Source organism: Electrona antarctica (genome assembly GCF_951216825.1).
Source record: "Electrona antarctica genome assembly, chromosome: 19".
In the NCBI taxonomy this organism is placed as follows: Eukaryota; Metazoa; Chordata; class Actinopteri; order Myctophiformes; family Myctophidae; genus Electrona; species Electrona antarctica.
Window position 1 is genome coordinate 10,191,329 of NC_136800.1, and position 27,148 is coordinate 10,218,476.

Sequence of the window (27,148 nt, forward strand, 5' to 3'; positions counted from 1 at the left end):
GCAGTGCCGGCCCTGAGCAATTTGGTCCCCTATGCAGGATTTTTCGTGATGCCCCCTTGAAACATGACCATGGCCCCCTTGTGTTCTAAAGCTCTGTGTTTTGTTTTTTTTGCTTGGTGGATGCCCCCCCCTCCCCTCATGATGCCCTAGGCAACTGCCTGTTCTGCCTGATGGGAGGGCCGGCCCTGCCTAGGAGACACAGGGAAGAACATGCAAACTCCACACAGAAAGGCCCTTTCGCCAACCCCGCCTCGGGTATGGGCAACACCTTCAGTTGAACAGAGCAACAGAGACCACTGTTGCTGCCAGGATCAACAGGCTCACAGCGGTGCTGGTAGTGGTAGCGCTGGTGGTGGTAGCGCGGGTAGTGGTAGTGGTAGCGCTGGTGGTGGTAGCGCGGGTAGTGGTAGTGGTGGTAGCGCGGGTAGTGGTAGTGCTGGTGGTAGCACTGGTGGTGGTAGCACTGGTAGAGGTAATGCTGTTTCACAGGTCACCCTCACAGCAGCTCATTTGAGTTGACACGCCTGGAATGATGCCATTGGCGTGAGTGACAGCGTCCGTCGACACACACAGGCTCTTTGAGATGCAGCCCTTCATGGTCATCACATTGCCTCCGTATAATTCCACTGTGAACAGACATAAAACAAACTGTATACTTAACGCTCCATGTCTTAAGAGAAACAGAGTAATTATACAACAGGTCGTTTCTGATTGGTTGAAGTAGCCATCTATTTTCTAATGGCATTTTTTTGGTCACGGTGGCTACACATGTTGTTGTTTTTTAAAGAAATTGTGACATTAAAAAAGATTTTTGGTAATTTGTCTTATTTATTTTAGGTTTTCTGAGCTCAATTGCACCCAAAAAAACGGAACTTTTAACATTCAGTAGATTTTCTGTGGTCTGAGGTTTTCTGGCTCAAACAAGTGTGATGTAAGAGCCAGTATATATGACAATGCCAGCATTGCCAGCAGATGTCACTGTTTTCCCTGTTTTGCCTGTTTCATTGCAGCTCAAAAGGCTTCACAGACACAGATAAAATTCCAGGCCACAGAAAATCCACTGAATGTTCAAAGTTCATGTTGTTTGGGTGTAATTGAGCACCCAAACATCATAAAACCTAAAAGAAAAACGAAAACGAAAAATTAATTTAAATGAATGTCATAAAACCTTTTAAACTGTTACAGTCGAGGGTTGTTCTTTACCGTCATTAATGGCACTTCTTCTGTGCTGCTTACGGAACGCGCCTATCGGCTCGCCTATCGCTCCTGCAGCAACGCCGGCGTGTCATTAACTTTATTAAAATAATATTCTTTTTGTGGCTTTCGCCTTTATTTTATATTTTTTTATGGCGGGACAGAGTAGGCTGACAGGAAATGGGGAGAGAGATGGGGAAGACATGCAGTAAAGGCCGTCGGGATCGGGAGTCGAACCCGCGGCACTTTGCCGGACTGGATTACCAGCCAAGGTGCCTGGACCACTGAGCCACGGCCCAGGCGTCATTAACTTTATTACTGCCGCTAGGTGGCAGCATAAGCACACCTAAGGAATGCCACCCGTCCACTCTAACTCTACTATCCTTGTTTCATTTCCGGGTTATTCAGTGAGGTGGTGGCTTTTGTTATGAGCACAGTGATCAGTCGCATTAGCTCAGACCCCTTAGCTATCATTACAAACGGTTACATGTGCTCAGCGATGCGATACAAACTCACAAATGATTTACGATCGTCGGGATGCGCGACAGCTCACCATGGACAGTGCTCGAACCTTTTCAGATACAGCGCTTTGAAAATCCTGTTTATAATGGAGGTTCAATGGAGCTGGATTTAAAAATCCCATAGCTGGTGGGGACGGAGGCTCTCCATAGTAACCGGAGCAATGCTAAAAGGTAAATTGACGGTCGCCACTTTCATATATGGAGTATACGGTTGTCTACCAACATACACGTAGTTAGCACCTTTAGGTACCGATAGCCTAGCTACGTTTATAAACGTAGATAGCAGCAAAAAAGTTAACTGCGGTAAAGCACACCCTCTCGTGTAATATTGCTTAAATCGACTTCTGAGCTGAAGAAGAATATTAGACAGGAGAGGCTGTGGATCTGAACATAGAATTGCCATAGAATTGTTGTTAATGTTACCTCTTGTGGAGATGCATCGATCCTCGTCACCAGAACATGACAGCATTGTGGAGCAGTCGTCGTCGTTGCAGGTGTAACATCTCTTACCGTTGGGAGACGTGCTGGCAGGAGCTGTAGGTTTTACATTTGAACCCATTTAGACCTGAGACCATGCAGTTCTAAAACAGTTGCTTCTAAATCCTAACTGTTTTCTGAAAAATCCTTTCAGAAAACCAAGGAAATCCTTTCCTTTGTCAGTGGTGCTCAACCTTTTTCATGTCAAGGATTGATTGATTGAAGAATGTATTAACACTTAACAGTTTTGGAGAATTTCAGTACATTTAAAGCACAACTCAATACAATACTGTTAACTGTGGACGACACCATAAAGCATTACACTTGTTTACAATAGGGTCCACCATCAATTCATTATACCATTTAGAGACGTACAAATATACACTACTATTAAGCCTAAAAACAGGAAATCATCATAGAGGACCCCCAGAATTATCTGGGGTATTTGGCCGTGGACCACCATCTGAAAATATGTTGTTCCAGGGACACCCCCGGAAGCAAATATTTGAGTTAAAAACGTTCGCTGCGAAAGAATATATATTCAAAGATTTGCCCCACATTTTCATTTAAGATTTTCTGAGGTGCTCAAAATGTTCAGAATACTCATGTTTGTTGAATCTGTACCCAAGCCAGCAACCCTCCGGGTCATCATAGTGGCCAAATCCAATATGGCCACCAGTCCGCCACCTGAAAATGTTTCATCTAGAACTTTTAAACCACATGAGCTATGAATGCAAACTTGGTGTCTAAATTATGTTTTTTGACAATTAGAAACATTATGGAATGATCATCTTTATGACTGGGTGTGGCTGTACCTATATTTTGCATATTTCAAAGATGGCGACTATCTGACAATTTGTTTTACTTACTTTAACTTACTTTAACGCAAACTTGGTGTCTATTTTGTGCTTTTTGAGCATTAGAAACACATTGGAATGCTCATATTTATGATTAAATCCATCTAGAGCACTCTGACTTGTTTATTACAATACAAATACTATATGGCCTATATATCCTATCCATATGTCAAAAAACATGATTTAGACAACAAGTTTGCATTCATAGCTCATCTGGTTCAAAAGTTGTAGACAAAACCTTATTCAGGTGGCGGACTGGCGGCCATATTGGATTTGGCCACTATGATGACCTGGAGGGTTGCTGGCTCGGGCACGGATTCAACAAACATGAGTTTTATGAACATTTTGAGCACCTCATAAAATCTGTAGCTCCAACAGTTTAGAAAATAGAGCCATGTTTGAACTAGCTGTCATTTTAAAAAGGGCGTGGTCATTTTCGGGTATTTCGCCCCGGATAGAGAATTTTTCACAGTTTCTACGTTGTTTGCGGGGGTCATTTTAGCCAAGAACAATTGAGATATTCTCTCCTAAATGAAGTGCATACATATCTTAGCCAGGTCCTGTGCCTTTATAACCACCTAAGTTATAATAGTTATAATGTGCTGTTCCACTGAGCAGCATAATGCATTATGACCAACACTTATAACATGTTATAAATGTGGTTATAAGTTGTTATATTGCCTTTTAAGCACATTATAATGCATTTTAACTCTTTGAGAGTTTCAAGGATTTCTATATAGTTTTTAGACTTCTCTATGGCAGAATGGCGTTTTTGAATGATTTATTGAAAATTCTCTGTTGTGAATGTGTGACAACGAAAGACCTTCAGAGAAAGCTTGGCTTGTCTGAAAAAAAATGAACTGAGTTGATAAAATGTTTAGTTTTTGTGTTGGAAGCCATTTAAAAGAGCCTGCATTTACACTGGGTAGTGTTTCTAGGACAACAAAAAAAGTTATGCCCGGTTGAAGTTTTATTTTCTAAATAACTTTTTTTCTGCTGGGCGTACATAGCCATGCAATATCTCATTTTAAAGGGTGAGTTGTCTAGTTCAATTAAAATAAAATAAAAAGTTTCTCACATGTACCACTGTAGATATTTTGCCATCTATAAATAGCATGGTCAGTCATGATCAATCTGACCTATCCAGCTAAAAGTCCCCCTAGCTCTGAAATGGAACATCATATAAACTCAATTCTTTTTTGGGGTAAAATTAGACATTCTAACGCATTTTGATATATACCATGTTTACATAGTCTTACCAGTACCTTGTCTATTCATGCATGTATCTCAAAAACCTGTTGTGAAGAAACAGTTTTGATAAAAAAACACATCCAAGGACATTGTTTTGATATGACTTTGTGCCCATGATATGTATCAAAATATAGACTTGAATGTATACTGTATTATAACAAAAAATTGGGTTCTTACCATCTACCGTTACAGAGTAAATCACAGTTGAAACTCGCTTAGTCAAACCATAAACCTCAGAATAGTGAACAAAATAGCCATGACAGGTCTAACTCATTGTAAAAGCGTCTTTTATTTTTTATGACTACTAACATAATACAATTATAATAAATATTACAGAAAATAAATAGGCCTACATACAAAACAGTTGTCCCCAAACTCCCCAGTGTCCCCAAACCACTGCATTCCAGTTGTTCTTGACGGTGTGTGTGTGTGTGTGTGTAGGCTAAATTAAAAAAAAACAACAACTGAAATGAATGAATGCATCCGGTTCAGTGTCGGAGAACTCCATCGCAGTCTTGACTCTTCGTCTTCATCATCATCATCATCATCATCCTCATCCTCTGATGCCAGTTCTAAATATATAAAAATAAACATTTAGCTGTAGTCAGCCCGGCCAATAGCCAGTTGGGGGTGGGGGGGACGTAGGCTATCTGACATCATCGTCATCATCATCATCACACGGAGACACACTAAACAATGTACAATCATGATAGTATACAATATTCAATTAATGCGATTATCATGCAAGCTCAGACGTCAATGAAACGTCATACAGATCTTATATAATACGCTACTGTTAGCTTCACTCCCCGTCCCCCCTCCGATCCTTGTAGCAAGGTCATCATAATCACGCGTTGCTTCAGTAAACGATGCATGTTTGTTCTCCGTCTTTGTAGACAGTAAATAAAAGGAGCGAACATTACTCTAAAGATCAGATCGCCTATAAGGCACGCTACAATATAAAATACTTGTACTGCCATGCGTGCATGCCTGCTACGATACATTTGTACTGCACCGACCAACCGATCGACACCATTAGCCAGCACCTTTGGTGCTGGCTAATGGCTGGGGGCCATCGTGGTGAGTCATTCTGGCGTCATGATCTGACTAGTAGTAGTAATTATCCAAGCATCTATTTGTAGCGATCATCTTATGATGTCTGATCACTATAGAAGGGCATTTTCTACAATAAGATTACCTCAGAACATTCCGGGTTGATCGTCTTCTTCAATGGTTTCCCGGTATAGCTCATCGGACGACGATGGGGAGACAATGAAAAAAGGAGGGAGGGAGCAGCAAGTCTCGCTGTAAGCACTGGACCAGGGCTACTCCGCCTGGAGAAGGCGACTGGGACGCGTATGGATCAATACTACTACCACAAAACTCGCTCAAATAAATAGTACTGCTTTCAACTTTTTCTGCTAGAAAATCGCTCGGGCGAGACGGGTAAACAGGCAAAACAATGAAAACTATGAAGACTCCCTCTGCCCCCACTGTTTACAGGGGGTGGGACCAGCTTCCAATGGCAACACGTACACGTGTGTCACGTGACACGGGTTTTCTGGGTAATGTAGTTGGAATATAAGCTCAGGAATTTAAACAGCGCTTCGGAGCATATTAATATGTTTAGATTAATCAAAAACGGCGAAGACGCCAATTGGCGTCATTGATCATTTACGGAATTCTGATGAAGACGCCAATTGGCGTCTTTCACCTTCTAAGGGTTAAATGATCTTATAATGCATTATAAAGGCACCTAATATAAAGTGTTACCCAAAGGGCTATAGTTATACTTACGTGTAGGATATTGGACATTGCAGAGGGCAGTGGAGCAGCACGTGATGATAGTACTTGTCCTGCTGATTCCAAAGTTCACGGAGCCACTAAGACCACAGCCGGCAGATGGCACGCAAGACTTCATTTTAACATCCACATTCATCCCACCTTAAAAGAAAATCACACCCGTGTGAACTGAGTGGTGCAAGGTCTTATATAGTCTGATCAGCTATGTCAGTGACCATAGCAACCATGCTCGTTTTTTTGGTACGGACACGTGTACACGGATACAAAGCCAGTTGTTGGAGTGGTTTGTACCACTCAAAAAAAACAAGATGGCACCCCTCATAGATATTACCACTAAGGCCTCACTCACACCTAAGACACACTTGTGTCCTGTGTCTTCTGTGTGTCATGGCCGCCTCAATGCATTTCCAATGGGAGTCACATGGTTTCATGACACAACCTTGTTGCATGGCTGTCTTCTCTGACTCTATATTTTGGCTGAGATGGCTCTGTTTGTCAAGTCTCAAGCCAGTGTGGAGATTACCCGGCCGTGTTGCTGCCCCTCCCCTCCCTCCCTCCCGGCTCATGGCTCTTTACAGACGGGCCGACGGTACACAGACAGCAGCCTCTCCGCTGTCAGTGTAGTGTTGCTGCAGCGTTAATTTCCGTTTGCCTGTGATTGGCCTACCGACACTGTCTGTCTTGACTGTCCTCCGAGGTGGATATGCTGGATAGTCTGATGCGAGGTTACTCCATGGTGGGAAATGATACAAGAGAACTTGTACGTTTTTATTTTTGTAGAAGAGGCAAACTATTGTTTATGCCGTTTGCTTTGATGGAATAATTGATTGAACATGCACGCCATAATATGATTTGATTTGGGTGTGTTATTGTGTAATTTGTGTAAACTTGAAACATTATTGTACTATAAAAAGATCTATTTTCCCTTCATCTTTATCCATTTTAGTGTAATAGTATTAGTTTACTATAATTAGATTAATACACGATAATCAACACTAACACTTTATTTAGAACACACCCAAATCAAATCATAGTACAACATACGTGTTATACGTGTTATACGTGTCATTCTCTTGTAGCCTAATATTTATTTCTCAATCTCACCACGGAGTAACCTCGCGTCTCGGAGGACAGTCAAGACGGGCAGTGTCAGTAGACCAATCACAGGCAGGCGGGGCGCTACCATGCCTCAGCCATGCCTATGCTCGGACACAAACGGAATTCACGCGTTGCTGCAGGAGTGTGAATGAACCGTGCGGTCACTGGAACAAAGCCACCGTCTTAGCATTTGAATACCTGTTCTGTGAACACCGTACAAGGTCTGTGCCTACGTGACAAAATCACCAGGGGGAGGGGAGCTTCAGCCTTCAGTCAGTGGGTGCTATTTGGCTTAGTATTGTGTCAGTGGGTGCTTCAGCCCTCAAGCACTCCCGGAGTTGACGCCGTTGGGGTGCAGGACAAAAATATACATACAGGAAGAAAGTAGGAAGTCTGCTGCACCAGACTAACTACCTTCTTCCTAAATGCATTGAGGTGGCCATGACACACAGACACAGGACACAAGTGTGTCTTGTGTGTGTCTTGGGTGTGAGTGAGGCCTTATAAAACACACAACCGGTGGGTAAATTCTCCTTCTACAGTGCTGCCACCCAAGCGTGAAATACCCTGACCCCTCAAACAATGCAGATCACTTTTAAAACAGGCCTGAAAGTCACCAAGAGTGGGGCGGCGTCTGAAAAGCTAGGGACGGCCCTCTCGTGGGCATTACATTCTAGCCCACATCACTCAGAATAGAGTGACGGTTGTATGTTTTTGTAAATATTGAGCTCGTTCTTGGCGACAACATAGTGAACCAACACCAGGATGGATAGAAAGAACGTCGGGCCCAAATACATTACAAGGACAAGGAAAATGTTGTGAACAAACACGGCTGTGCTTAGATACTTTGTTGAACGTTATGTCTCTGCGCCCGTGCGCCGTACAGCCGAGATCCAAGCCATTCTACGTCTTTTTATAAACTCGTCAATCTGGGTTCCTTGATGCTGTCTCCATGCTGGAAAGCTGAACATCTAATTCCGTTTTCTGGCTCATTTCCTCGACGTGACCTGCTGTGGCACTTATTTACTGAGCAAGTCTGCACCATTGTGAGGTCAGTTTAAAAAAAGAACGTATACAAGCACACGGATAGTCGCTCAATGTAAACAAACCAGACAAGCCAGCAAGTATGGCGGCCGCTACCACGTACATATGTTGACGCCCCCTCCAGGAGTTTTAGTACACCCTATAAGGGAGAAGAAATGATCACTGCTCACTTCTCCCTTAAACAGGTGATCACCCCCCCCCCCCCCCCTTCCTTTTTATTCCACTCCTTCCACAGTGTTATAATATTTTCTCAGTGATGAATCTGATATTGAATTTTGTTGCGCTGCGCGTAGGGCCCTAAATGGGAACAAGACTGAAAGGACTTTTTTGTTTGTTTTTGGTGCCCTCTCGTTTTACATTTCTGTCTAATAAACTATCCAATCAATCAAACCCACTGCCAAATAATAATGTCTTAATCGTACTAGCTAGAAAGTGGCTTTTGCCTGCCAAAAATGAAATACAGAGGTCATACTGTAGCTCGTATCAATATCATCACATACCCACAGATGTCCTGACTGTTGTTGCACCACATTGCTGCATGGAAGCAGGACAGTCCCGCTGGGTTTCGGTGCAGGCTCCTGTGCCCGCCTCGATGCACTTCGAGTCGTAGCATTTCAAGGCAGAGAGAGCTGAGACAACATGTGGGCGATATCATAGATAGCGGTTACACTAACGTAAACTTTACACACATTGGAATTATGACTTTCTGGACTATTTCAAACGATTATGATTACATTTCTCAAAAGATACAAATATGTTGTGAAAGCTGTTTGAGGAGATATATCGAACAGAATGTGGGTGGAATGAATGAATGAATGAAGAGGGAACAAATAAAAGAAAAATGTTAAAACCCAACATATCATTGAAAAAGAAAAAAGACTTACCTTTCGGGAACAGCAGAACCCCAAGGATCACTGTGACTAGATGCATTTTGTTGTCCAACCGAAGTACCGCGCAACAGTACAGCTTTTAATATCTGTAGTGTATACAGAGGCAGCAGACACACAACACACAACAGGCAGTGTGTTGTGTGTGGGGTGGGGGGGGGGGGGCTGAGATACCTGTTATCAACGGGAACCTGCATCATATATTCCAGCCTGTAGGTCACTATAGCAAATGTGCTTCTTTGGGGGAGATTTCCGGGAGCCACCATTGGGGTGTGTGCGTGCGTGGGGCTGTGGGCTGTAAGTAAGTAAGTAGCCTTGCCGAGCCATGGGGCCCATAGGGCAGGAGCCTATCTCCTGTTTCTGTAGCGTGAGGCAGCTTGATGTACAAGTACACCCCCTGGACATGACGCTAGTATGTCGCAGGGACTTACCCCCAATCCAACCCTTGATACTGAGTGTCAAGCAGGGAGGCACTGGGTCCCATTTTTTAGAGTCTTTGGTATGACCCGGCCGGGGATTGAACCCCGACCTCCCAGTCTCAGGGCGGACACTCTAACCACAAGGCCACTGAGCTGGTGGGCTGTGGGCTGTAGTGTTATTTAATATGATATCTAGTAGACTGAATGTTATCTACATCAACAGTAATGCTTTAGGTTTCCATTTCCTCAGAACTTGACGCACATGAAGCACATGCCCACCTTGCCCAGGTGCATACAGTGCTTCACTTACGTTTGGATATGAGCGCCATGCTGAAATAAACGGTAGACATTGTGCAACCAGGATGTGTGAGCTAACCTCTCTAAACTTAATTCACATTATCCTCTGTCCACCTTGAGAATGTCATGTTTTGACTTGCACCATCTCTAGACTCTAGATGGTGCAAATCAAAATATGACATTCTCAAGGTGGACATTCTCAGCAACATCCGTCATGTCAATGCTCTCATCAATTGAGATACGCGTGAGAGAGAGAGACAAAGACAGAGAGAGACAAAGAGAGAGAACCCCCCACAAACATTCACACACACACTTTTCCCTATATATAGTTTCATGACAACGCCTGCTTTCTTTTGTTTTCTTCTTCTCAATCATTGACATGCCTGCTATAAGAGAGAGAGAGGCACACACACGCACACACACACACAGGGTGAAAAAGTTAACTAATAGCTATCACAAGGACACTTCTTCAGTTGATTACTTACATTTAGACTAATGTTTGTATTGCAAGTTTTCTGAAATGATATGTTTAAATATGCAAATTAGGCAATAGGCATTATATGCGCTAATTTGCATACATTTCGGGATGATAAATCTGAAGATCGGATAAAGCCAGGTTCAAAATGATTGTTTCATTTTCTTCACATATTAGAGACAGGAAATTACAGAAGGGATTTTAGATACACATTTTCGCTATGTTTTTAGGAATAAAATGTGATGTAATTCAGGCTACCTATATGAATGATATATCAACAAACCCTTCTGTAAATTCCTGCAGGATATAGATTTGAATAAAACTGGAAAGTTTGAAAGGATACATGTTTAGGAAGCAAAATGGCACGAAATCTCAAAATTGAAAAATGTAGATTTCACCTGCCATGTCTCGCCTGAAATCCTATATAACACAACTGTAGAAGTGAAGAAACGTCAAGAATCTTCAGTGTCCATAGATTCTGATCTGACCTAGGAACAGAAAACAGCTAAGAAAACATTGGTGTATGTCAAAATCCTCTTAAATACGTCCTATTTGGGTGAGTATAGGTCTTAGAGCACGTCCACTTATGTAGACGTGCTGCGGCGCGACAGCTTGGCTAACAACACTGCAGAGCTCAAGAACCTGGATAAGAATTTGTGGAGGGCAGCGATCCAGGAATCCCGAGTTGGTGTTGGCTAGACCTCACTCTCGCAGCAACAAAATCATAGGTCTTAGAACCAGAGCATGAGGCCCAGATTTTTGACTGGTGCAACCATAGGGTGCAGCACTTCAATGCCCAGCAGAAAGAGAGAGAGAGAGAGTGTGTGTGCGTGTGTGCGTGCGTCGCCTCCAAGCCACTACCAAACTCAGCATATCCTGGAACTACAGTACGCTGACGACTGTGCTTTACTTTGCTCACTCACCAGAATCCCTTCAGCACGCACTAAATGTGGTCGCCTCCATATACAGTGCCGTTGGTCTCCAGATGAACACAAATACTCATGCAGGAGTCCACTCCCCAGCCAAACCCGCCTGCCTTCACCCTTGACGGGCACCCATTAGTCACCGCCCCTCACTTCATCTACCTCGGCAGCACTCTGTCTCCTTCCTGCACCATAGATGACGACATTCAGGCTCGCATCGGCATGGCCTCTGCTGGTCCAGGGTTTTCCAGAACAGGAACCTCACCATCTCCACTAAGGCAGCTGTGTACAAGGCAGTCTGCCTATCTATTGTGTTGGGGGGGTCGCCCAGGTGGGTCGGAGAGGCACATGCGGTGGTCCCGAAACCCGCGGTCATGGGACCTTCGGGCGGCCCAACTAGCTGCGACGACCGTCGACGAAAATAACTACGCCGTCGCGGTCGACGAATGATCTCGCCCCTCCTGCTTCCTGGACTACAATTCCCATAATGCTTTGGTGCACTGCTCCTCCTTGTGGATAGGGGGAGGGCCGTCTTACTGAGACAACATGTAGTCCAAGAAGGAAGTGAGACCAGTGTCTGTGACATCATGGACACTGCTAAAATCTAAAATATCTAAAACCACATATTACACATAAAGACCCCAGGAAAGTGTTCTAAATCTTTTAAAAGTTATACAAAGCCCTGCCGTCGTGGACATCAGTTTACCATGCAGCACAGCAGTGTGCGGGATGTCACAGGAAAGACTGATGTAAATGTAATTAATTACTCTGCACTTAACATTTTTTCCTGAAGAAAAGCCCAGAAAGGAAAGAGATTATCTTTGATAAGTGGCCTAATCTAATCTTCAACCTCCTGGAGGAATTCACATGCAATTTGGCTGATGAGTCCATCCTTTCTTCAAAATTGCGGTACCGTGGAATTTAAAAGACATGTTCCCCACTTATTTGGATTCCCAATTTTAAAGCTCAAATGATGTACTGTAGGGTTTAACATCTCGCTGGAATTACATCTGACAAAACTGGAAACGGAACAAGCTTTGTGCTACTCTGATGTTCATCCAAATGGCCAATCTTTTCATTCTTATTAAAGTCACTTTGTTATGTTAAGAATAGTGCGCGCATCGCGGGGGGGGCGCTTTTATGCCCCGAGGCCCATAGGATAGGACCCATTCCTATATAAATATGAGTAATGTGAGTTTATAAAGATGATTTTTCTGTCGAATAGCTTAGGGGAATCTATCCCAAAGCAAGCTATAATGTTCGATAGTGACTCATAGGAATAGACTATGTGACAACCAGGTATAGTCTGGTGACCACCGGAGAGACGGGTGACAGCCGGAATGTAGACGGCACCCGGGTGAGCAGTATGGGTTAACGCCCCAGCCTGTGTCCTCCGTGAGGAGGAAGCCCAACAACCCTTGGTGAGGCCTTTGGGAGGGCCATGCAAGCAGCAAGTGGAACCGCAGCACCATGTCCCTGCGGAACCATTGCCCACCACTCCTGAATCAACTGTCTGGTGCTGGGACTCTGGTGCAACGCACAGGTCCTGGGCCTGGTGAGAGCAGGAGTGGACCTGGTGAGACGTAGGAAGGGCCCAGACAGGAGACAACCCACAGAGCCTAGTCCCTCCATGCGCCAGAAGTGTAGTTCTGGAGTAGTTCCAACGGATTGTGTGCCCCTGGTTTTTCCCTAGTGGGACTGATTGAGGGTAGCTACTGGGACGTAAGTTGGGACTTGATCACAGCCTGAGTGAGGCGTATGATGTTGAGAGACCCGAAACCCCGTTGACCTCAGGATACATCACTGAGGATACGTCCCAGGTGCATCCATGCGATGTTTTTTAGTTATAGCTTGCACTATTTACATAACCAGTTTTTTAGTTTTAGTTTTTGTTCGAAGTTAGACTGGGCCAGCTCTAAACTGACTGGGCCACGGCCCGAGTGGCCCAATGGACCCTACGCCGTTGTCTTGAACTATGATTTCTTCAGGCTGCAATTTGAATGACACTGCAGCCCTCTACCATAAATGAATGAATAATATTATCTCGGGAACATTGTTATCAAACATCATTGCTTGACATTGTCGTGTGTGTGTGTGTGTGTGTGTGTGTGTGTGTGTGTGTGTGTGTGTGTGTGTGTGTGTGTGTGTGTGTGTGTGTGTGTGTGTGTGTGTGTGTGTGTGTGTGTGTGTGTGTGTGTGTGTGTGTGTGTGTGTGTGTGTGTGTGTGTGTGTGTGTGTGTGTGTGTGTGTGTGTGTGTGTGTGTGTGTGTGTGTGTGTGTGTGTGTGTGTGTGTGTGTGTGTGTGTGTGTGTGTCGCCAAGGAATGATGCTTCACTGGGTAGATTTGGATGGGGAAAAAATACAGGACATGGATGATGTATATAGTAGCATATAAATGGAAATCTAATTTTGCCAGGCAGTGACCACGACAGTGCATAATAGTTTTGTTTCTTAATTTACATTTATACGTGACTGCTCCTTTTTTCTGTATTACTATTTGCTGGCTTGTTGTTGATTCTGTCTTTTTTTCTTTTCTTTTTTGTTTCCTTTTTGTATGTCTTTGTAATGTAATGCATGTTAATAATTTTGTGAAAAACCAATACAAATATTGAAAGAGTGGCACTCTCCAGTCTCCACACAGCATACAGTATAATGAAGAATAAACCATTTCAATCCACAAATATGTTTAAATATGCAAAACATGTTTGATTAAAATCAGGCGCGTTTCTAAGCATGGGTATATGAGCACAGCCTGTGCAAAGGGACAAAACATTCCCCATAGAACCCACAACAATCTTGTACACACAGTTACAACTGAGGCGTGCGTGCGTGCGTGCGTGCGTGCGTGACAAAGTGGGGGGTCGCATTGTTTAATGCCACCAAATATAAACATGACATATACTGCATACACTTTAACCACATGAGATTTTCCCTGCAGGGCAAAGTGTGACAGGTTGATGTGTGACAGGGACATATACTGTGATGATCACATGTGCGCCTGTCAGTCAGATGCTTTTATTGCTGTGACATTTCTATACCTTTTCAGTTTATTTTCTCTTGATGGCTTGATAATTACAATGGGAACGTGTTTGTGCAACGAGGGCCACGAGGTTAATAACCAACTCCCACACAATTGGTTTGTGCATGTACTGTATAACGCAGTGGTTTTCATTCAACCAGTGGTCCGGGGACCACCGAGTGGTCCTTGAGGGGGTTCCAGGTGGTCCCCTCCAGCTAGATGATGGAGAGTTGCTAACCAAATGCACCCTTATAGATCTTTAACTCTTGATAGTGGTTTCATTTTTCGCTCTCAAGAGTTTCATTATTGTTAAACATCTGCATTACTACATTTACATGAAGTCGACTCTACGCAATTAAATAATTTAGAAGAATTGTTATTTTTCTATAATTGTTATCCCACGATTTTGCAACCCATTTTTTCACCCAGTGTCAATTATCTAATGTAATCCTGGGCACTACACTTCCTCTGCCAACCTCGGGGGGCAGCGGACTGACCTCATGCTTCCTTCTATGCATGAGGAGTCCAAGCTGCTTCTTTTCACCTGATAGGGGGGAGTTTCCCCGGTTGGACGTAGCGCGTGGAAGGAACACGTTATTCCGACTAGTTCCTTTCCCCTCCATCAGGCGCCCCGGCTGGCCAGGGGGAGGTAGTTTAGAGACCATGATTACTGCATGTTTTTTGTGAGGGTACCTACCCTAGGGGACACGGGGAGAACATGAAAACTCCACAGAAAGGCCCTTTCGCCAACCCCGCCTCGAGTATGGGCACGGATGATGATGATGATGTGGAGGAGAGAACACGCCCACAGCATCTATACCTGTTGGTCTTTTCAGTTTATTTTCTCTTGATGGCTTGATAATTACAATGGGAACGTGTTTGTGCAACGAGGGCCACGAGGTTAATAACTAACTCCCACACAATTGGTTTGTGCATGGGAATCAAACCCAGGACCTTCTAGCTGAGAAGAATTGTTATTTTGATCGTTTGCCTGTTGTCTCTCGAAATGGTACCAAAATCAATACAACATGGAATTGTGGACAAAATCTAATACGACAGCAAAATATTCTTTAGTTTTGGCTAGATCTCATCAAATGGTTGTCCGTGGCTCAAATGCAGAATAAACTAGAAAAAGTGCCCCTCGGGGCACAGGTCTCCACCAGGGCAGGTCATGTTGTGGCCTCCTGGTGCCGCTTGAACACATGACTATAGAGATAGTGTGTAACGATTTGCGGGAATTTTGGACAGAATCTGGAGGAGTAATATAAAAAAAAGTGTTTTTCAAAGGTCGGCCTCCTGGTGGCGCTATAACAGGCCTGTGTGTGTGTGTGTGTGTGTGTGTGTGTGTGTGTGTGTGTGTGTGTGTGTGTGTGTGTGTGTGTGTGTGTGTGTGTGTGTGTGTGTGTGTGTGTGTGTGTGTGTGTGTGTGTGTGTGTGTGTGTGTGTGTGTGTGTGTGTGTGTGTGTGTGTGTGTGTGTGTGTGTGTGTGTGTGTGTGTGTGTGTGTGTGTGTGTGTGTGTGTGTGTGTGTGTGTGTGTGTGTGTGTGTGTGTGTGTGTGTGTGTGTGTGTGTGTGTGTGTGTGTGGGTGGGTGTGTGGTGTACCAGCAGGGGGTGCTGTTGTTAAAATCCAAAGGGCTGTGGCAGAGATGAGTTATTCCACCCTTTTGCCAAATAAAATAAAATGTATGCTCCCTTGTGTGGCGGACTGTCGGGCCGAGCCCAAGATCAGTGTCATGCTGATCTATGAGTTCACAGCGTATTGATGTGACACATTGTGACTTCATAGATTAATTGTATTTATCAGGCTTATGTGTTCCTGCTGGAATGAGTGTGTCAGCCAATTACCACATCACCTGTCCATTATGTTGTTGATGCACTTGCCCGTCACCTCCCATCTATGCAAGTTATCGCTCCCTCGAGCTCGTCAAAGAAGCGTGTTAAAGCAAAAGATATACAAAAATGTTTTCTGCCATGAATGAACAAATAGTTCCCTCCTGTAGTACCGTGACTCTGAGAACACCCTAGGCCAGGAAGATCTCGCTGTCTCTCCCCTAGGGGTGTAGAGACTACTGCTGAATGCTGTTGTGGATGTGATTGATATGCAAATGTGTTTTGAAGCTGTCATGGTTGTTGCAGTTGTTTGGGGACTTGTTGAGCCCCTGCCTGGGATTGTCTGTTTTTCAGCTGTTGAAAATCCGGCTATAAATTAGCCCATATTCACCATATTCACACAGAGGCTGTTTTGCATTGAAGTCACACTTAAAGTGCCAAAATACAGTGCTATAGAGTCACTGTGTGCTGATTTGTGTTATTTGGTGGCCAGAATATTTGTGGCAGAGGTCTGCAACAAACAACTATTTTCCATAAACCTGAGAGAATAGGTGTCTCTTCAAGGCAGCCCAGTGTCCAGAGTTGGAGCATGGAAAACCTCTATTTGGGAGAGAGTTCCACAGGGTGGGGGCTGCCACACTGAAGGCTCTGTCTCCCACGGTTCATTTGCTTGTTTGGGGAATAGAGTTCCGTGACAGTATGTTTATGGAGGAGGCCTGAGAGGTATAGTAGGTACCGTGGAGCCAGGGCGTTGCAACAGTTGTAGGTGAGAGAGAGGAGTTTCTAAATAGAAGAGAGAGACAGACAGACAGACAGACAGACAGACAGACAGACAGACAGACAGAGAGAGAGGGGGGCCTACAGTAATTGCACTTTTTACTGGCTTGAACAGTTCCATGTATTTACAATTTATCCAAATACAGTTACTAATTGCATGACTGGTTGAGCTGTTTTGCATATTTAGGAACATATAGGCTACTGTATTTGACATTGTGCATATGCACAGATGTCAAGACACATATGCACAGATGTCAAGAACTCTTTTTTGGGCTGGTTTTAGGTGGGATTTGCTCAAGCAAATCTTGCCAACCTGACTGCTTCCATCTCTGTCACCCAGTGGGAGTCGGAGTATGGCTCACATTTTAGACATTTGAACTATTGATTCTGTATAAAGGTCGTCCTGTGGAGAGCTGGAGCAATTGAGCATCTTGCTCTCACGTCATATTGGGAGGAAAGGCCAACCCGGATGGCATTTTAAAGTATGACGTCAATGCAAAATGACCTCCTTGTGAATATGGTGAATAAAAGGGCTAATTTATAGCCAGATTTTCAGCAGCTGAAAAAAAGTTATATTCGTTGAGAGACAATCCCAGGCAGGGGCTCAAAAAGTCCCCAAACAACTGCAACAACCATGACAGTTTCAAAAGATATTTGCATATCAATCACATGTGAAGACAAACTTCGGGTTGATTCTGTCAGTCTGTATCAGCTGTATTTGTTAAGGATATGGCAAATACTGATTATTCCCTCGAGATCTGATCTAAATACAGGTCCTTACGTAATAAAACTGATTGGCAGCTCATGTTTACAAATAATGAGGCAGTTAACAGGGCAAGAGCACCCTTAAGAGCACCAATATGCTAATCCCCAAATTCTGCAATTCTTGATTTGGTCTTCGCAAGATGTGTGATGCAGACCAGCTAATGAGCAGGGCAAGCAACACGATATGAGACACCCGCACAGCGGCTAGAAGGTTAGTCCTCCATCCAAATATCTCATTTACATTTGCCATTTCAATCGGTACAGTACATTGTATGTTTGTGGACTGTTCTGGGCTATACATTACCTTAATGGACGTGACATGCTGAGATGTTCCGTATATGTCATCTGCCTTGGCAGCAAATAATCTCTTGTGAGTTTTATGTATTATTTATTTACCAAAGGTATGCTCATGCAAATCACTGCTATTATGGCAAATTCTCACAGTGCAAAAGAAAAAGAAGAAGGGAAAAAAAGAGAGTAGAGGGGAGGGGGGAGGTGGGATGGAGTGAAGCACATTGTCCCCGCCAGCCAAAACATTGCATGGGTTGTTGTGTGTTGTTGAATATGTTATGGGTGTTTTGGTTGTAATCTGTTGCAGCATTATTGTTTGGAAGTAGGGATGGGTATTGTTAGGATTTTTATGAGTGCAGTATACCGATTCCGGATCTGCTTATCGATTCCGGTGTACTAACGGCATGGTGTAAACCAGGGGTGCCCACACATTTATGACGTGAGATCTACTTTCAAAATGACCAGCTCAACAAGATCTACCCACTGAAAAAATACCATTGCTGAAAATAGTTTAAATATATAATGTACCTGGGGGGGCTTTGGAATAGGGAGAAATTATGACAGGCAGTTTCTGCTGTCAAAATATGTCCCCCCCCGTATTTAACTTAAACGCCCAATGCATTCTCAATGGCAATAGCACAAACTTTGGCATGCTACTAGTCCTACATACTTACACTATAGAAACCCCATTCAAACCTATTTAGGTTCATCTTACGGTGGACATGTTTGCCTAAAAATAAATCTTTTAAATGTTTCATAGTTTTAGAAATATAGTGCTTTCAAATTTGAGAAATTCACAATGGGGCTCAATGGCAGATATTGGCACGTCAAAAAAGCACTTTCACCTAGAAACTCCATTCACACATTTTATAATTCAGCTTACTGTGGAGACACATGCTGGAACTTTTTACTTTGAAATGATTTGTAGTTTCTCAGTTATTTAACTTAAATGCCCAATGCATTCTCAATGGCAATATCACAAACTTTGGCATGCTGCTAGTCCTACACCTAGAAACCCCATTCAAACCTATTTAGGTTCATCTTACGGTGGACATGTTTGCCTGAAAAGGAATCTTTGAAATGTTTCATATAGTTTTAGAAATATATAGTGCAAGGACACTTCGACACCAACTCTGGGGGAGCCCGGGTTCGAACTGGCAACCTTGCAGTTACCATCCAGCCACTCTACCCCCTGAGCCACCGCCGCCCTGTTTTGGTTTGGTTTTACTATAGTTTATGACAGAATGGAGAGAGAAAGCTAAATTCATTGACTAAGTACATTTGGAATTTGTCACCCATCCTACACACCCTACTGTAAACCAAATTTTAAATGCCATTGATAATGAATGGACAATTTTGAGTGTTTGTGTAAACACAAACATTGCGTAACACAAACATTGAAGACGATGGTAAGGATGCAAATTCTGATTGGCCGGAATGAGATGATGTATGATGATGTACGAGCGCCCCTCACTTCACACGGGTGTGATTTTTTTATTTAATTATCTATTCTGTATTTAACTCTTACTACTACTATTGACAATGACAATACTGTACATCTACTGTAAACCAATGGTTCCGAAAGTGGGGTCCGGGGACCCCCAGGGGACCCCCAGCTAAATGATAGTTTGGAAAACTTAATTTGTACACTCTGAGAGTGTAAAAATTAAATTAACATTGATTTTACAATATAAATTGGGGGTCTCAGAGATAGAAATGCCATTAAATCGAGGCCCATAGACTAATGCATGTCAAACTGACATCACGGCTTGAAATTAAACGGGTTGAGAATCTTTGCTAGAGCCGTAAAAATCTTCTCTTATAGCGGTCCCTGGCGTATATTTTCAAATGGGTCCACGGGCTAATTGGTGTCAATTCGCCTTATTCGGGGGTCCTTGACAAGTTTGGGACCCACTGCTGTAAACAACATCTAAGATAGGATCAAAAGGGAAGAAAAATTATAAATTGATAGCAAAATGTTCTTTTTTGTGGCTTTCGCCTTTATTTTATATTTGTATGGAAGGACAGACAGTAGGCTGACAGGAAATGGGGGAGAGAGATGGGGGGGGGGTGACATGCAGTAATAGGCCGTCGGGATCGGGAGTCGAACCCGCGGCACACTGCCAGACTGGATTACCAACCAAGGTGCCTGGACCGCTGAGCCATGGCCATGAATTAATTGAATATTAATGAGTACCAAAGCATGTTCCGTTCGGTACCTGCTTGGTCCAGAGGTTCGGGACCCACCCCTATTTGGAAGCCACATTTAATTGACCTGTATGGAGTCGTTGAACATTTATTATAAGGTTGGGTTAAAGGTATCATTTTGTCTGATGTTCTTCTTAAACACACCCTCATATAGTGGTATCCAGGTTCCAGTGGTGTAAAATAACTAAGTACATTTACTTAATACTTTTACTTCTACTCTACTATCTCAGAGGCAAATATTGTACTTTTACTCCACTACATTTATTTGACAGCTTTACTTACTAGTTAATTTGTAGATTTATGAGACACATTGTGAGCTTTTAGATCGGAGTTTTATACATTTTAAAACTTGAAATGGGACATTCGGCATAAAGAGTACTTTCTACTTTTGGTGCTTTAAGTACATTTTTATACCACTTTTGTTCAAGTACATTTTGAATACCGTACTTTTATACTTGGCTTCACTCTAACACCAAGGAGGTCGGGATGACATCCCAAAGTAGTCCTGACAGACCTGGACTATGCGGATGACATCAGCCTGCTCTCCGACAACGTGGAACAAGCTCAGGAGCTCCTGAACAGAGTGGAGCTGGAGTGTGCCAATGTTGGCCTTAGGCTAAATGCCAAGAAAACTGAGGTCAGCACCTATAACATCTCACCGGAACATCCACCTCTCACAACAACAGGAGGCACTGTGCTGAAGGAAGAATGTGCCGTGATGCGCACATGCATGCCCGTGCACGCACGTGCATGCGTGTGCACGTGACGTCATTCAAACGCTGTGGTGCCAGTAAAAAAAACACCATGACACCACTGCTCAAACATTTTGCCAAACATCACACACATTCCTATCCTCCTGGTGGAGGCCTGTGCCCAGAAGGGCCCTTTTTCTATAGTTTGAATCCTGTGATTGGGCCAGCCTAGATCAACGTAGCCTTTACAAAGTTGTTCATGCCTTGCATGATCACATTTTGAAATTCTCGGCCATTCCTCTGCGTTACCTGTATAATAAAGCAGAATATGTTTGATCTGCTTCATCAGTCTGAAAGTTTAATGTCCATGACTTGATTTGCATTTTTATTTTATTCTGAGAAGAATGTGATTATAGGGAAATGGCCTCTGGGGCTGTTTAGTGTCACTGATGGATGCTTCCATTATGAGGTTAGCATTAGCAAGGGGTATAAGCTTTTAATTTGATTGTCAGTCTTGAGCCACCGCGATGCATCGCATGCAAAGATCTGATCTGGTGATTTCAAGGACAATGCAGTGATAACAGAGCATCTGCATGAAGGTGACATGAGGTGTCAACACGAATCTAGTTTTATAATAATCAGTCACATGTTATAAAACGGTGTGCATAAAAACGGAAACACCCTTGAGTTTCAGAGGTGCTGTGTGTATTACGGTATTCCAAGCAGTAAATATTTTATGAATTAAGATGGGTCCTCTATCTGGCTCTGAGCCAGCTACTGTATCAGTAATCATACAGTAAGTACCTATACAGCACTTTTAATACTGTAGGCTAGAGTGTGTCTGCAACATCCAACAGCAGGCTGTAATAATGATGCCTTGCTCATTCCCTGATGGACTGATTGAGGGTAGCTACTGGGACGTAAATCGGGATTTGATCAACCCCGGCTGGGTCGCCTGAGTGAGGGGTATGATGTTGGTAGACCCGAAATCCCGTTGACCTCAGGATACATCACTGAGGATACGTCCCAGGTGCATCCATGCGATGTATTTTTAGTTATTATATTTATAGTTATTATATTTATAGTGACTCATAGGAATAGACTATGTGACAACCGGGTATAGTCTGGTGACCACCGGAGAGACGGGTGACAGCCGGAATGTAGACGGCACCCGGGTGAGCAGTATGGGTTAGTGCCCCAGCCTGTGTCCTCAGTGAGGAGGAAGCCCAACAAACCTCGGTGAGGCCTTTAGGAGGGCCATTATAATCCACCACTCCTGAATGAAGTGCCTGGTGCTGGGAGTCTGGTGCAACGCACAGGTCCTGGTGAGACGTAGGAGGGGCCCGGACAGGAGTCAACCCACAGAGCCTAGTCCTTCCACGTGCCAGAATTTGGTTCTCCCAGTCCCGGCAGAGTAGTTCTGGAGCAACGGATTGTGTGGCCTTGCTCATTCCCTGATGGACTGATCGAGGGTAGCTACTGGGACGTAAGTCGGGATTTGATCAACCCCGGCTGGGTCGCATGAGTGAGGGGTATGATGTTGGTAGACCCGAAACCCTGTTGACCTCAGGATCACTGAGGAATTAGGATACGTCCCAGGTGCATCCATGCGATGTATTTTTAGTTATGTAATAAATCACAAAAAGGACTTGTGTGTAGCTATTGCTGACTGTGATCAATTTTCGAAACGTTCTAAAACAGATGGATGGTTAATTCTTAAAGGTAGGGTACATTTTTTTAATAGTGATCCAAGTGATCCAAGTTACAATTTAGTTTGCTCATTTCTTTGTGTCATCACGTACAATTCCACTTGTTTAATCTATATCCTGACTGCATTCTCTATCCTGATTGGATAATATTAGAGTCCCGATATGAAAATGCATTTTCTGTTTAATAAAAAGCTGGAGAGACATGGAGACTCCTGTTACTGCACAAACACTCTAGTCTATAGCAATGAGTACTTTCATATAAAGCTTTTTAACACTTATTTTAACTAAAGAAAATCACTTACTCTACCTTTTAATGTGAGCTAATTCTGTAGCGCGGTATCATTTACAATAACAATTGTATGATCCAGTCCAAATACAAGAGACAAGAGACCACACCAACAGAACTGCCTCTAAAGTCCTAAAGACCAGTGTGACGCAACAGGACAGCTTTAACTGTTTATACCTGAGCGCATGGTAAGCATGCACAGTTACAGCAGTAGGCTATGGCTCCAGTAGGCTACTGCTGCTGTGCTGTGTGGTGTTCTGCACACAAGAATATGCCTCCTCCAGAACGGATTCATTCGTCCAAAGCAAACTTTTTAGTAGTTTCGTTATAGTGTGCAGTAAAGATGTTTGTCTGACTATTTTAAGTCTACATTTGTGTTTGTGTCTGAAACTAAAAGATGAGTTTTTTTTTAAATGTGCTGCTTTCTTTCGTTTTAGCGATTTTTTAAATTTTATTATTTACTATAGTCCTACTAGACCCCAGGAACTTACATCTGGCCACAAAAGATCACAGGATCTACTGAATGTGAAGGGGGTGACAAACTGACTGAGCCATACAGCACAGTATGGCAGCCCCCTGTAGTAATTTCCTGGGGTCTAGTAGGACTATAGTAAATAATTTAAAAAAAATCACTATAAAAGTGTGTAAAGAAATACATATTTAGCCCCATGTTCGAATGCCTCGAAAGAAAGCAGCATCTTTTACTTTCTCTAATAACAACCTAAAACATGAACCTTGGTTGAAAACCCAAAAATATCACTTTGAATATCACTTAAAATATTGAAGGAAAATACAAATCTAAATGTAATCTTTCAGCTATTTTAATCTATTGACAATGTAGGTCTTAATTGGCATTTAGAGTGTTAAAATCAAAAGGTTATTTAAGCTGCTAACAATCATCTATTGCACTACAACACTATTATATTATACACCAATGTCAAAAGTGGGGAACTCTGCATTATTTTATTTTGCAAAGCAAAAAAAATACCCTTCAATGTTCTGAGACAGTACATGCAGCCCCAGTGGGTGACTTGTTGCACTTATGACATGATTTCCACTGTGCAGCCGCAGTATTAACTGTCTCCAATTGAGTCAATAAAAAGAGGATTCATTAGAAAGGGACTTTAATGGATTAGGGGCTCTACATCGTTTTTATTTTTATTTTTTTAAACTTGTGAAGCAATTCCTTTTTTGCGCATTTAATTTACATAAGAAGTGTTCTCTCCTGACAGAGAGAGGATGTTTGGTTTGGTCTCCCACTGGGGGACCAAACATCTACTGCGCATTCAAGAGCGAATTTGGACAGGGGAGATATGGAGCTTATAACCAGTGGGGGGAAGTAACTGTACATTTACTCAAGTACTGTAATTATGAATTAAATACCATTCTGAGGTAGCCTACTTTTATTTTACTAAAGTATTTCCACTATGCAGAACTTTATCTCCACCAGGCCGAAGGTATGCCCGAGCCTATGTTTTTTACCCCTGTTCGTCTGTGTGTCTGTGCACGTACAGTGTTCGTCTGTGTGTCTGTGCACGTACAGTGTTCGTCTGTCCGCCTGTTAAAAGCTAATCTCCTGCACCGTTGGACCAATTGTTGTGACACTGTGCCAGGCCCGGCGCCAGGATGAAATGACTAAGGGGTCAATCGAGATTTGGACGGGGTCACAATTTTTACTTCATATAATCATATTGCGTCTCCCTTTTATACTGTGCTGCCTCTGTCTGCCTCTAGAGGGCGCAGTGGACCATGTCCCGGGGGTTGTGTAATGTCACTGTAGACTCGTGTAGAGTGTGCATTTGCACATCTTGTTACCGGGTGGACCGGGTTTTTTTTCCAAATCACCCAAATCACTGAATGCTCCTTTAATTAAAAAGTAAAATGTAAAGTAATGGTACACGTACACATTTCATTTCAATGCAAGGATATTTATTTTCTTATTGGCATGAGAAACATACGTTTGCATTGTCCAAGCATACAAGCATATAATAACGGTTTAAAAAATGGATATATATACAGTAGCTTAGGCTATCAAAAAAAGAGAGGCAGGCGGCAACGATAATGCGTGGTAAAAAATATAATAAAACAGTTTAAGAAAATGGAAAAGGGTATATTTACAGTCCAGCTATACAAAAAAACGTTTTACTCATGTCATTCTCGAATGCCAGTTGGATCAGATTGGCTTTCCGTTTGTGTAGCATACTGCGTCGGTGATCAGAGAATACATTCTTCAGCGTGGACTCATGGAGAAAGAATTCTCGCACATAGCAGTCGAGGCCCCAAATGTCAGTGCGTGTTTGAATGCAGTCAGCACCACTGGCATGAATGTCAGCACGCTGGAGTGTTCCAAAAGAAGTTGGCACAAAGTCACTTTCTCCTGGTTCTTGTCTGCTGTGCGCACAAGCAGAAAAAACTCACGTGCAACGGCAAAATGTGCCTCGTTGGTTTGAGTGTTCGTTAAATCCAGTAGTGGCTTCACTTTTCTGGAATTCAAAAAGTTCTTGCTGGAAGGATCGAGTGCATCCAAAGCTTGGATATATGTGCTGTTGCGCTCGCTGAAACGCTCGGCCATTTCACCAAGAACGGAGTCCAGAATGCCAAAAAACAGCCGCTTGCACTCCTGTTCTGTGCTCGCTTCATGTTGACCAAGACTCTCATCCACAACGTAATCCTGCAGAAAACTCGCATCATCAGCTACAGTGTCAGCCCACAGTTGATCAAATTCTGCATCCGACCGCAGCTGGGCGATGCAGTTAGTGGCACTCTGAATGAGCCCAATTCCAGTGAGTAGATCCGTTCCTTCTGCCTGTAGCAGCTGGTTAGCGGAGTCCATTAGCGACAGCACTTTGTACATCACACTGGCAAGGAATTTGAACATGGGATCTGTGATAGCCTCGTGAAGCCCAACAGTTTCAAGTTTCACATCAACACTTGTTCTGGTTCCGATTTCGTCGAGAACCTCCACAAGCGTGGTGTGTGATTTCAACACAACAGACACTGTATCCAGGTGTCCAGTCCAGCGTTGATCCAGCAGGCGTTTAAGCTTTTCCCCTTTATACTGTGCAGCTACAGTGGGCTTTCTCAGAAACTTGTGCAGTCCAGTGCAGACGTCAAAAAAATCCCCAACTGCTCTCTCTGATGAGATAGCATGCACAACCACCGAATGCAATTGATGTTTAAAACAATGAATGTAGGGCACTTCTCGGTTTAGTTTGTTCTGCACAAGCCTCTGCATGCCTCCTTCTCTTCCAGACATCACGCTGGCCCCAGCGTAACACTGGCTTAGAATCCTCCCAGTGTCTAGACCAACACGCGACAGCTCATCAAGCACCAATGTAGTGAGTGACAGGGCATCACACTTGTCTGTAGTCAGCATCGCCACAAGCCTCTCTTGCACTTTCAAATGCTTGTCCACATAGCGAATAACTAGCGAGACATTCTCGCTGCCTGTAGGGTCCTTGGTGCCGTCCACCTTGATCGTAAACCAAGAATCCCCAACGTCCTTGACGATTTCCTCCTGCACGGTACTCATCATGTCAATGATGTCATTCTGACCGTCATGTGATGTATACGTAGAGTGTTTAGGAACACTTTTGAAAACATCTGCCAGGCCTGGTTGGACTCTCAGAGTGTAATCAAATAGCGGAAGAAATAATCCACGGCTCACTTGCCCCCTCTGATCCACAGCGTCCCCCAATGGCAGCTCGTTTGAGACAAGGAATTCAATCATGTGTTGAAGTGTTGAAATCCCTGTGCCATTGCCATTGCTTATTTCCATTACTTTCCACATGGCCATGCATGTCAAATGTTGCTTGCTGCTTGCATGCCTGGGAAATCCTTTTGTTTTGTCGTTAGCGTGCTTCCAGTTGCTATAACCGCTGCTAGTGAATGCAGAGTTCCCTCCAAACTTTCTGCATGGGAAACAGAAGGCTGCATCTGCTTGCTTTGAGTATTCCAGCCATTCTCTCTGGTGGTAGTAGGACGCAGAAAACGACCGGTTGACCCCTGTGGTTAAAAGAAAAAGAGATAAATATTAAGTTCTTTGATCTATTGTCCTTTATTTGCTACTGTAAAAAACATTTACATTACTGAGCAAAAATGGGTTGCTCAATGTAAAATGAAAGAATATGTTCTGCACCACACTGTGACAGATACTAGCAATTTAACATATAGGCCTTTATACTAAAGTTCTCAAACTCTGCCCGAACCCGACCAGGCCCGGCCCGACGTTTTCGGGCCGGGCCGGCCGGGCCCAAACAATTATGCTAATTAGTCGGGCCGGGCCGAGCCTCGGGCTCGGTGATTTTCCGCGATTTTGTTATTT

General features: G+C 43.5%; 1 protein-coding gene across 2 annotated transcripts; it reads right to left on the bottom strand.

Moving 5' to 3' along the window:
- Window positions 1-432: 432 nt before the first annotated feature.
- Window positions 433-9,204, bottom strand: LOC306943279 (urokinase plasminogen activator surface receptor-like). 2 transcript variants are annotated; one of them, XM_079529512.1, is made up of 5 exons: window positions 9,130-9,204; window positions 8,746-8,874; window positions 6,098-6,244; window positions 2,139-2,249; window positions 433-626 (listed from the first exon to the last, which is right to left on the bottom strand). In XM_079529512.1, exons 1-5 carry the CDS (start codon window positions 9,173-9,175, stop codon window positions 484-486), a joined length of 576 nt encoding a protein of 191 aa, XP_079385638.1. In that variant the 5' UTR covers window positions 9,176-9,204; the 3' UTR covers window positions 433-483. The 2 variants fall into 2 exon arrangements, with proteins under 2 accessions (XP_079385638.1, XP_079385639.1); XM_079529513.1 differs by lacking the exon at window positions 6,098-6,244.
- Between the last annotated feature and the right edge of the window lie 17,944 nt (window positions 9,205-27,148).